The 11,574-nt window shown below is 39.6% G+C and overlaps 1 protein-coding gene across 1 annotated transcript; it reads right to left on the bottom strand.

Moving 5' to 3' along the window:
* Positions 1-301: 301 nt before the first annotated feature.
* Positions 302-10,360, bottom strand: LOC128984077 (uncharacterized). The gene is made up of 2 exons (XM_054403361.1): positions 8,215-10,360; positions 302-525 (listed from the first exon to the last, which is right to left on the bottom strand). The coding sequence occupies exons 1-2, from the start codon at positions 10,358-10,360 to the stop codon at positions 302-304; spliced, it is 2,370 nt and encodes a 789-aa protein (XP_054259336.1).
* Positions 10,361-11,574: the final 1,214 nt, after the last annotated feature.

The following is an 11,574-nucleotide window of genomic DNA, read 5'->3' as shown; positions in this document are numbered from 1 at the left end:
GTTCATCTTTTGAGTCCGAGCCAACCCGTCAGTGATCGGACCTCCTCCTTGCGACCAACCTCTCACCACCTCCATAACGACAGTCACCTTGTTCAGAAATTTTAAATGACCATCAGCGGTCAATGTCAGTTTTTGATCCCAATCTTTGACAACTGTTACAACCAGATAGCTGCACGATCAAAAAAAAAAAAAAAAAATTAAACAAAGAAGTACAAATTTTATCAAATCTAAAAGAGTACGTCAGCTAAATTCAAACCCAAATTCTTCGTCAAGTGCGCAAAACATGTGACAACAATGGACACTATGAAGTAATGACCTTCATCTCCAGTAGCAACGGCAGTTTGACAGTCTTCCCCGCAATCATACGCTGAGAGAGTGACATCTCGCCATGGGCACTTCCAGCATCGCTCCGGCCTTGTCCGCATGAGCAGCCAACGGCACACTTTACCTGCATCCTGCACCGCTCCGGCCTTGTCCGCATGAGCAGCCGAAGGCACGACACATCATTACACTGCTGCTGAACTCCTAGCCCATGTCATCAACACACCTCTCAGAACCATCAGCATAGCACCGGAAGCCGCACCATTTTCTCCATCATCTGCCCATAGTACTCAACCCTCAAACATTTCAATAAAAAAATAAAAAAAAAATATATATATATATATACAGGGTTAGTAAAAAGTGTGGAGACCCCCTGATATTTTTTTAACGGCCTATACTAGAAAAACTAAACTCGGCACAGCTTTATGGCATGTTATGAAGTACTTTTTGGGCATAACCGTCCTTTGGTGTACATCCCCAAAATGAGGGATTTTGGGGAAAACTCAAGAATCTCAAATACAAAGACCTATCGAGTGACCCCTCATTTTGAAGGTCCTCGTAAAAGAAAACCAAAAACGCAAACTAGAGGTCTTTATCTCAATCCAGTAAAAAAATGGCAGCCAATTGAAATTCTCAGAAGTTGAATTTAACTTGGAGCTTTCCAAGTCTGGAGATCCCCTGTAAATTTTGTAGCGGCTCACACTAGGAAAACTAAACTCTACACACCTCTTTGGTGTGTTATGAAGTACTTTTTAAGCCTAATAGCCACTTGCTTACCAAACCCAAAATGGGGGATTTTAGGGAAAACTCAAAAGTTTTAAATGATAAGCCCCATCAAGTGACCCCTCATTTTGAAGGTCCTGGTAAAAGAAAACTAACAACGCAAACTAGAGGTTTCTATCTCAATCCAGTAAAAAATGGAAGCTGATTGTAATCTTTAGAAATCGGAAATAACTTGCAATTTTATATTCAATTGGCTGCCATATTTTACTGTATTAAGATAGAGACCTATAGTTTGCGTTGTTAGTTTTCTTTTATTATGACCTTCAAAATGAGGGGTCACTCAATGGGGCTTATCATTTAAAATTCTCGAGTTTCCCCCAAAATCCCCCATTTTGGGTTTAAGAACTTATGAGAATTTCAATTGGCTGCCATTTTGTACTGAACTGAGATAGAGACCTCTAGTTTGCGTTGTTGGTTTTCTTTTACCAGGACCTTCAAAATGAGGGGTCACTCGATGGGTCTATGTATTTGAAATTTTTGAGTTTTCCCCAAAATCCCCCATTTTGGGGATGAACACCAAGTGGCCGTTATGCCCAAAAAGTACTTCATAACATGCCATAATGGATTGCCGAGTTTAGTTTTTCTAGTATGGGCCGTTAAAAAAATAACAGGGGGTCTCCACACTTTTTACTAACCCTGTATATTTGGTGAGTGCAGTTATCCGTCCCTTTTCATAAATTTGCATTCAAACTCAACAATCTCAATTTAGTAGGCTAGGGAAAAGAACTGTCGTCCCCACAAAACTTCCTCTTTTCGCAGGGGGGGTGGATCCCGCTCTCTGCCGTGGTTGGTTCGGGAAATTCAGGGTGTCCGAGGTGCCAATTACAACCGGGCTGGTCTGAACCTTCAGCCTTCCACATTTGGAAGCAAATCATCCGAAAGTTCCCTCACACACAAAAAAAAAAAAAAAAAAAAAAACACACACCTATGATACCCTTCTCTAACCTTTAGCAAAACTGTTTTTTTTTTAGGGCTTTTCGTTCCTTGAAGGGGGGGTGGTTGTGACGCATAGCGGCACGCTATATTTCTTATAGTGTCAGCGCTTCGTGTGGCAGGGCTGCATGGCGAACTCGTCAGCCCACCGCGAGCAAGCGAACGGCTTCCCCCACCGACCTTTCCCAACCTTCTTCCCACTTCACCGGCAGCCACGATCAAGAATTCTCACAGAAGAAGTGTTCCCCAGGAAAAACCTACTAAATGGATAAGTCTTTAGAATAGTTGTGTACAATATATACTAGATTAATATGTCAGGCTAGTTAGCAAACAAGGGGGAGACCTACAAGGGTCGTCCCGACATTGAAAATGTAGGAATTAGGAACTTTACTGGTCCAGCCCTTCAGGCTCGGACCATTTTCAACATGATTAGGGCAACACGTTTTCACCAGAAGTTTCCATAGTTCCTTTCAATAAATGGTTAGGCATTTCCTATTTAAGTAGTTCAATCACCAGTCAATCATTTCATTAACAGTCATTTTCTAGGTCACAAGTTTTGGAAGGATAGTTTTTAGTAAATTAGTTGTATTAGCATAAATCAAAGCTGGCTATGCAAGCTTCCGGTCTGGGTAAAAGATCTCCGTCCTCTGGTCCCCAACACGTATTTCATTAAATAATTTGGTAGCAGAATCAGCACGATTAGTTTAGTTTTACACCTCCAATCAATCAGCATCAATCAGATGACCCCCCAACGGCTACAGAATATTGGACCTAAGCATGTTCCTTGGGGAATTCCTCTTTCTTTTGACAGGGGAGATGATACTTTACCGATGATTTTTGTTACCTGAGTTCTGTTTTTGAGGTAAGATTCGACCCATTTTAATGCTGTGTAATTAAATCCGAAATAGTGTAGTTTGGCTAACAACAATGTATGAGATAATGAATAAAACGCTTGAGAGTAATCCAACATGATTAAAGAGCTACATTTACTATTATCTTTTGTTTCCAAGAGATCATTATACAAATTTAGAAGCGAAGTGCAAGTGATATATTGTTTCCTGAAACCTGATTGTTGTTTTGGTAAAATGCTTTCTTTTTCGATAAATTCTGAAATCTGTTTGACTAATATTTTCTCTAGAACCCCTCTGATAATGTTGGCAGTACTAGGTATTAGATCTTTAACATTCGTCGAATGCTTAGTTTTAGGCAGTGGGCTCACAATACTTTCTTTCCAGGCATCTGGGAAGTATCCTGTAGCTAGTGACTGGTTTATCAAATGAGTAATTGCTGAAAGACAGTACGGACTCATTGATTTAATCATGAAAATATGTATACCATCATTTCCCTTTGCTTTTGAGCTTATTTCATTTATTGCTTTTTGGACCTCTAGTTCTGTTACGTAAGCAAATTGGAATGATTTGATGCCGTGTAATTTATTGGTCATGTAATATCCAATTAAGTTTTGATCCGGGCTTAAGTTGGATCCCATGTCAACGAAATGCTTGTTAATTTCATTAATACTCGCAAATTAATAATCGTTTGGTGTACTATCATCACCTACACTGCAACTTCGCATGACTGACCAGACTTCACTAGGTTTCTTTGAATTACTCAGGGTTTTAAGGTAGTAAGACCTTTTTGCTTTGTGTACTGAAATATTCAACTCATTCCTAATAGTTTTGTACTGTTCCCATTCTATGCCATCTTTAGTTTGCCAATATTTACGTCTTAACATATTTTTAATTTTTTATAATTTGTTAATGTCAGTAGTTCTCCATAGTGATTTTTTCTTTATAACACGCCTGCGCACTATAGGAACGTGTTTATAAAAAATGACATTTATATTTGAGGTATTGAATTTTTCAATTGCATTTACATTTAAAATTTGCTTAGCACATCCCCAGTCCACTGCCACCATATCTCTCACTGCACTTGCAATATCAAATTACGAAAAGTCTCTGTACGATACCATTTTATTTGCATTCTTTTCATCAAATTCAAAATCAATACATCCATGAAACATTTTGTGGTCAGTTATTTGAACTTCCCTATGGTCTCTTATGTTTGAGGTATCAATTACTCCACACCTAATTAATTTTGTGGTGTTTTCGACGATGACGTGGTCTATGAGAGTGGATGACTCGGCAGTGACCATGGTAGGCTCGTTTATCAGTATTTATGCTTTGCAAGAGACGTTTCATGTATTTTGCATCACTGTGATCGGAGAGTAGGTCGATGTTTGTATCTCCTAACACGATGACATTATTGACCCTAACTGCAAGGTCAATAAATGCAGCATTTAATAATGTTTCCACAGTGGTGAAGTTTGCATTGGGAGGTCTATACATAAAGCAAATTCAATTTTTTTTTGTTTTGGTATGAACTGTGACAGAGATATGCTCTAGTTGCTGATCAACGTTGTTCAAACTATTGACCACATAATTTATATTCTCTTTTATATAAATAGCAACTCCCCCGCCAGTTTTTCTTTTAGCATAGTTATTACTTTTTATGTCAGATCTCAGGAAAGTATAACCAGGAATGTTATAAGTATTTGAGGGAGTGTGAGGGCATAGCCATGTTTCTAAAATACCTATAAGATCGAAATCAACGTCTTTTACTACAGAGCACATCTCGTCAAAACCAGTTCCCAATGAGCGCATATTAATATGAGCAAACTTCAAGAAACGCCTCTTACTTACCCGTCGCTCATGTTTCCCAAACTCTCCGGGTGAAATATCTTTTTTGACAAGTTTATGTCATCTCGTTTGCCTTGTTCTGGCGAGATTGTGGATACTTTGCCATTAAAAGCCCAACTAATAATGACGCTGAATAACCTTTCTAGCTGAGCAACTCAACTTTTTAGTTTCAAGGCAACTAAATTACAGAAAATGATTAAACATATAGAACATCTCAATGTCAATGTAACCACTGTTCTTTATGTAGCTATTGAATAGAATAAGTTTCGAGGTACTCAAAAAATTGTTGGTACCTCTTTTGACATGTTTTGTTTAAGAGGGCGTAAAAACAAGACACATAATTTCTTGTCATTTTAATTTCAAATTATTGAAGTTAATTTCAACTATGTTTTATTAATCTTGAAACATATAAATCTACAAATAACTACATATTTATAAATTTATCTTCATCTATTCTCCTCTCGTACATTTACTAAGAACCATGCTTTTTTATTGGACAGGTAAAGTAATAAAAATAGCTAATGATTTGAAACATATTTAAGGTGGCGAAATAATGGCTTCAACAAATAGCCCTCTACGATTTGGTCACGTGTCAAGTGTAAAGTGTACCATCAATACAACACACAGTGTTCAGTACAACATTTTATGACTTAGAAACCAGCGTTCTAGGGTTTAATATTTAGTTTTTCATTTTTATTTTTTTCGTTGCTTACACTTTTACAGAAATGCCAGATTTACAATAGTATATAAGTATGTTGAAATAAAAAGAATTTTGCATCTCAGCAGTGTGGTTTGTACGGGCAGTAAACCGCTACCGCTCCATTCCGCTTGCATTTACTTCCAATATACTAATTCACCGCGCGAATATTGCACCGCTACCGCTCCGGTGTGTGTTCACCTTTCAAGTGAAAATGAATCTGACTTCAATTGTAAATTAGTTTGTTATGCAGATTTGCTGCCTGTGGTATTTTATTTTTAAAACATCCAAATTCATTTTTGTTAATCAAAACTTTTTAAAGAGCGTAAAAAACAAACAAATATTTAGTGTATGAAAGTTTACACATAATGCATCAATATGGGGATCTTATCCCATATAGTTCTACAGTGCAGTTTAATCCTCCACTATTGATGTGATTTGTAGTAATACGGGAGACACCCCATTAAGTTAATTTTTCCATTTATAATACACAATAAAGAGCGGACACATAATGCAAAAGAGTCCAAAGGTATCGGTAAAAAATAGTATCCCATGATATTTAATGTGACCACTTTTGATATGACTGGATGAAAGAGAGTAAACACATATCTATAGTATGATGAGTGTAATAAGTCATTCTGGCCAGACTATGAAAAAACAGACTTTACCGAGGGTTGAATGGCGTAAAATAAAATTTTTTTTGCCATTTTATACTCTGAAAACCTCAAAATTCTATGGGTTTAGCGCATGTGGTAAAAATAGCTTGAAAAATAAACCAAGTAGTATATAGAATTTTTTATTCCCCGATGAAGGGTCATGGAGGTAGGCTATAGGTAAAATTTGTACCCGATGAAATTTTAACCCTCTACTATTGATCAAACTCCAATTTTGATAAGATTTAATGTAAGAGAGTCGGTAAACACTTATCCAGCATGAAAAGTGGGTGCATTCTGGCCACCAATGGTGACAGGCTTTCTTAGAGGGCTGTGGTGCACAATATGAGTGTTTTTAGATTTGTTTACTCTGAAAACCTCCTAATTCCTACTAACAGAAACTTTTTAAAATACCCTAGCTAAAAGTAAAAACAAACAAATACTAATTGACATAATTTATTGTTTGATAAAGGGTTAGAGATAAAATTGCCAATATCATGAATGTACCATAGTTTTGAGTCCTTATTTGACTGAGGATAAGGAGGAGTTGACAAGGATGTGTGATAACTATTATTGTAATTTGGTTTAATACAATAAACACTCTCTCAACAGGTTGAGTTTTACTAACTGTCTTGATTAGATTATGTGAACTGGTTTTCATGGGTTTTGTGGTGTGAATATGGATTTGTAGCATATTTATCATGAAAACATCCAACAAAATTTCAGATATTTTCAGTACTACATATTCTTTAAATACATCAAGAGAGTTATCAAAATCCCTTTTATTTAGTTCGCTGATGATATAAAACTGTTTGTGGAAGTTGCTTCCCTCCATGATGTTGAGTCCTTGCCTAAGGCTCTTGATGATTTCTCAGCTAAGACTTGACCAAAGATAATGTTAAATCCCACCAAGAAGAAGTTGAAAATCATTAGCGTCAAATAAAATTCTCTGGATATTGACTATCTCCTAGATTATTATTTACTCATCATATGAGTTTGGGCCAGATATTCACCACACCTATTGCACCAAACCACACCAGACCTTTAGCATTCTCGAAATGATCTACTCTCCAAGACACTGAGCATCCATGCTGATCCATGCCACAGAAAAAATACTACTCCATGCCTAGATCCTGCTAGATCCAGTATAATATTTTTTTATGTGCAGCAACAACTAGGGTACTACTGTGTATTCTGGTTGCCTTTACCAGTGCAGCCTTTTTCACTGTCTTCGTTTTGTCCCAATACGGGAAGAATAAGCGTACACCTAGTATTATTTTTTACTTGGAGTAATAAGGTGAAATTAAAAGTTTGTATTTAAACATTTAAATACATCAATATAATTATTAATCTGTAATAAATGTTAAGTTCCCTAGTACAGAAAGGGGCTTCAATATGTATGGGACTATCGACTCCTGGGCTTACGAACGATTATTTCATTTTAGATTGACAACTTTTTATTGAATTTTTATAAAATAATACATCAAGCAAACCCCATTTCATGCCAAAAAGGTGGAATCTTCCATGCAATAAATATTGTCCACATGCTCTTTTGAGCTTCACTTTTATAAAATTTAACATGCATATCAAAAATGTAGATCAAAATTGCAGTCCACCTTCAAATCCTATGATTCACATGCTGAGTCACTTCTTAACTAGTCAATCAAACTTAACACTAACCTGAATATTGGCACCCTACTATTGAAATTTGAACGCATGGCCCAGGCTTGCTGTACATTGGACGCCACTCCTCATTAAATCTATCATTGAGCTTCAAAAAATGTTTAACAATTCTGGAAATTAAATTTCCCTAATTAAAACTACTACAAATAAATAACTAAAAAAGGTACAGCAAGCCACTTAGAAATTAAATAACAATAATAGAACTTTTAAATTTAACAATGCACAGAAATAAATTATGAACTTTAGCTCTAATTTATGAACTAACACTTATGAACATACATAACTAACATTTATGAAACTTTTAACACTTCACTTCTTTTTTTTTCACAAAACACATCACATGTATCACAAAATTAACAATTCTTAAAAAAAAACAACGGGCCATGCGTTCGATACCACTGATGGGGGTTCCCTACCATTGCCGATGGCCTGTGATATGAGTCACGTAGATGGCACAGTTGCCGATGGCCTGTGATATGAGTCACGTAGATGTTTCGTGACCACATGATCACATCAGAGACCATCTGGCGTCTAATGGCCTGGGCACAGCGCGAGGAGATGTTCAACAGTTTTAACACTCGCTCGTTCGCCATGTCCCAGGATCCCAAGGAACCCACGATGAACCCATCCAGGGTGACAGAGTATCCCTTGAGGCGAAGTTCATCAGCTAGCTGACGGTATTTCTCAATTTTGAGTCGTCTCGCGTCAGCTAGCACCCCGTACCTGTTTTTGAACGGGATAGCCACATCCACCAAGTGGATGCGCTTTTCCCGCTCGTTCGTGACGACCAGGTCGGGCCTCAAGGTACTCTCGACACCGGGAACGGTCAGGTCAACCCTGGTGGTTCCGGTCCTTTCCGGGATTGATTCGGCTAAGCGATGGAGTACTGCATCATGGCGCTTTCTCCAGCCCTCACTGGTCGGCTGGCAGTGGTTCAGCACGTGAGGCAGAGTTTCTGCCTGCTCACCACAGCGCCTGCACCTCCTATCGCCTTCGCCCCAACGCCTGCAACCGTTCAGAGGGACGGTGCCGAGGCGAGCCTTAAAAATAAAGCGCCAATCGGCAAATCGAGTGAACTTGCCGGCCTGGATGAAATGATTTGAATCACGGCATCGGCAAGCCACGTCGAAAACCTTCCCCTGATCAGGCTTCCTAGTGAGTGTCTTCTTCAACTTGAGCCTCATGGCAGTCTTGAGTCTTGAAAAGAGATGGCCCCTTGCTTCTTCTGGGACAATGACTGGACCGGAAGTGCCGTCAGGCGAGGGAATTCGAATTTGGAACTCCTCCCTGTCATGGTCAAACTTCCAGTAGACTCCGATTTTCTTTTGGAGCCTACCGGCGGCATTCCTCGCATCAGTCCACAGAGAACCGATGTCACCTCCATCCCTGGCAAAGTCACCGTCCAACCTACCGGACAAGTAGTCGGCAACCTCGTCAAGGGAAACGGGACGCCCAAGGCGTTTTCTGGCGACATGCGAAAGAGTAGCTCTAGCCAGGTCTTTCACCACAGGGTCAGTACACGTGACCATGCGGAAGGCATGGGCCACGGAGGATATGTCAACTAGGTCTGCCAGAGGGAACATTCCGGCCCCTCCCTCTGCCACACCCAGATAGACCACCTCAGCACTGGCTCGCTGTGGAAGGTAGAGCCACTTCTTCACCATTCTCTTCACGTCATTGTCGAGCTTCTTCAGTGGGGTCTTGGCCACCATGGCTCCTCTCATGATGAAGTCTAGCCGAGGGAGTATGAACATCCTCACGGCTTCCAACTTCTGCCAAGGTGCCAGAAGACTCTCATCAATCTTCTTGACATCTTCGGCCATTCTGGCAATGTCACGTTCTGGTGTCTGGTCAACTTTGAATCCTGTTGGCACCCCGAGATGACGGTACTCCTCGCCCTCTTTCAGACACACCATAGGAGCACCACCGATCTCGTACTCGGTCGCCAGGACTCGCCTGCGGTTGCGGCAATCCACCTCGAGGCTTGCGCACTTCCTGGGGTTAAACCTTAGGCCAGCCCAGGCAGCGACATCCTCCGCCGTCCTCAGGAGCCTGCGCATCTGCTCCTCGCCCGACGCAATCAGAGCCAGATCGTCCGCGTATGCCACGACAGAGAAGTGGCGTCCACCAAGACGATACCCGTCCGACTCAGCAGCACTATGTACTGCCCTGACCACTGGCTCAATGGCAAGGTTAAAGAGAATAGGGCTGAGCGGATCGCCCTGCTTCACCCCTGCCGCCATTGGTATAGGACCGGTAAAGCCTTGTGACGTGCGGACTCTCGTGGTTGCCCCGTGGTAAAGCTCACTCACCACGTCAATCAATTTCTGGGGCATCCCATGCATCTGAAGCGCATGCAAGAGGTAGCTGTGCGGCACAGACCCAAAGGCATTGGAGAGGTCAAGCCATGCAAGCACGACTCTTTTCCCTCCCCTTCTGGCGTCATCGATGGCTGATCGGACCACGAAGTTGTGCTCATAGCACCCCTCGTGCTCCATAAAACCTTTCTGGGGCCAGGAGATCCTGCCATTCCTGGCCCACTTGCCAATTCTGGAGGCCAGGAGCTCTCCAGAATATAATAGAGCTTTCATAAATTAATTCTATTCTCTATTTGATTTTAGATACTACAATCATTGATAAAACTGCTTGTACTGTATTTACCACTACTGTATACCACTAAGAGTTTCCAATAGCTAAAAAATTGTAATTGCATATTACATATCAGTATTCAACCTATACCGACCACTTTTTGGCATAGACATAAAACATTTATTGCCTAGTTATTATTTATACAAAATGTTAGGGAAGAGGTCTGTGTTATCATTTTCAATATAGGTTTTGCCATTGACTAATAAATAATGAAGTTGTGTTGATAGTCAAAGATTTTACTTAAAGCTATATACAGCGTCAATAAAAAGTCTGGAGACCCCCAATTAACTTTTTAATGGGTCACACCATGAAAACCAAACTCTTCATGACTCTATTATATAGTTTAAAAGTGAACTTTTTTTAGGTATTCCAAATTTCTTCCAAAACCCCAAGTTGCTTTATTTTTGGGGTAGCTCAAAAATTCCAATGTAAGGCCCTATCAGCTTATACTTCATTTTAAAGGTCATTAGTTTAAAAGAATATAGGTAAGAACTAAAGGTCCCTGTCTCAAACCAGTACAAGATGGCGATAGTTTTTAGTTTTTAGGGATTACATTTAATATTTTTGTGCTGTCCCAATATGCTTCATTTTGGATTCCCCGACAAAATTATTATACCCCCTAAAAATTACACAGTTTTCCGTATGGAGTGATAACCTTACCTGGTACAGTTCGATCAAATGTTAACAGGGGATATTAAAGTATGATTTTGAGTGGGATCTCTGATTTTGATGAAAACTAAAAACTGCCGCCATTTTGTATTGGGTTGATATAGCGGCCTCTAGTTTTCGCCCATATTTTTGGCCTTCAAAATGAGTTGTCACTTGATTATTGAGCTTTATATATTAAAAGATTTAGCTACCCACGAAATAACCCATTTTGGGCTCTCAGGAAAAACTTTTCATACCAACCAAGTAGTAGTTTTTAGTTTCTTGTTACGGTAATACTGTGTTTAGTTTTCCTGGTCCAACCTTTATTGGTTAACGTTAATAGGGAATAGTGATGTATATTTTTACATTGAGTCGTAAATATTGCCAAACTAAAGATGGCATAGAATGGGAACAGTACAAAACTATTAGGAATGAGTTGAATATTTCAGTACACAAAGCAAAAAGGTCTTACTACCTTAAAACCCTGAGTAATTCAAAGAAACCTAGT

The sequence above is a fragment of the Macrosteles quadrilineatus genome, unplaced genomic scaffold, assembly GCF_028750875.1.
Source record: "Macrosteles quadrilineatus isolate MER2022 unplaced genomic scaffold, UCM_ALF_1.0 Scaffold_2__2_contigs__length_208266976, whole genome shotgun sequence".
Lineage (NCBI taxonomy): Eukaryota > Metazoa > Arthropoda > Insecta > Hemiptera > Cicadellidae > Macrosteles > Macrosteles quadrilineatus.
This window is presented reverse-complemented; position numbering and strand designations above follow the sequence as displayed.

Bases quoted from the DNA above. Each gene is read 5' to 3' on its own strand.
- LOC128984077 (XM_054403361.1), bottom strand. From the start codon at position 10,360: ATGAAAGCTCTATTATATTCTGGAGAGCTCCTGGCCTCCAGAATTGGC. The intron at 526-8,214 runs GTGACTCATATC...GACATGGGCTAG, and splicing joins TCGGCAACTGTGCCATCTAC to GAGTTCAGCAGCAGTGTAAT.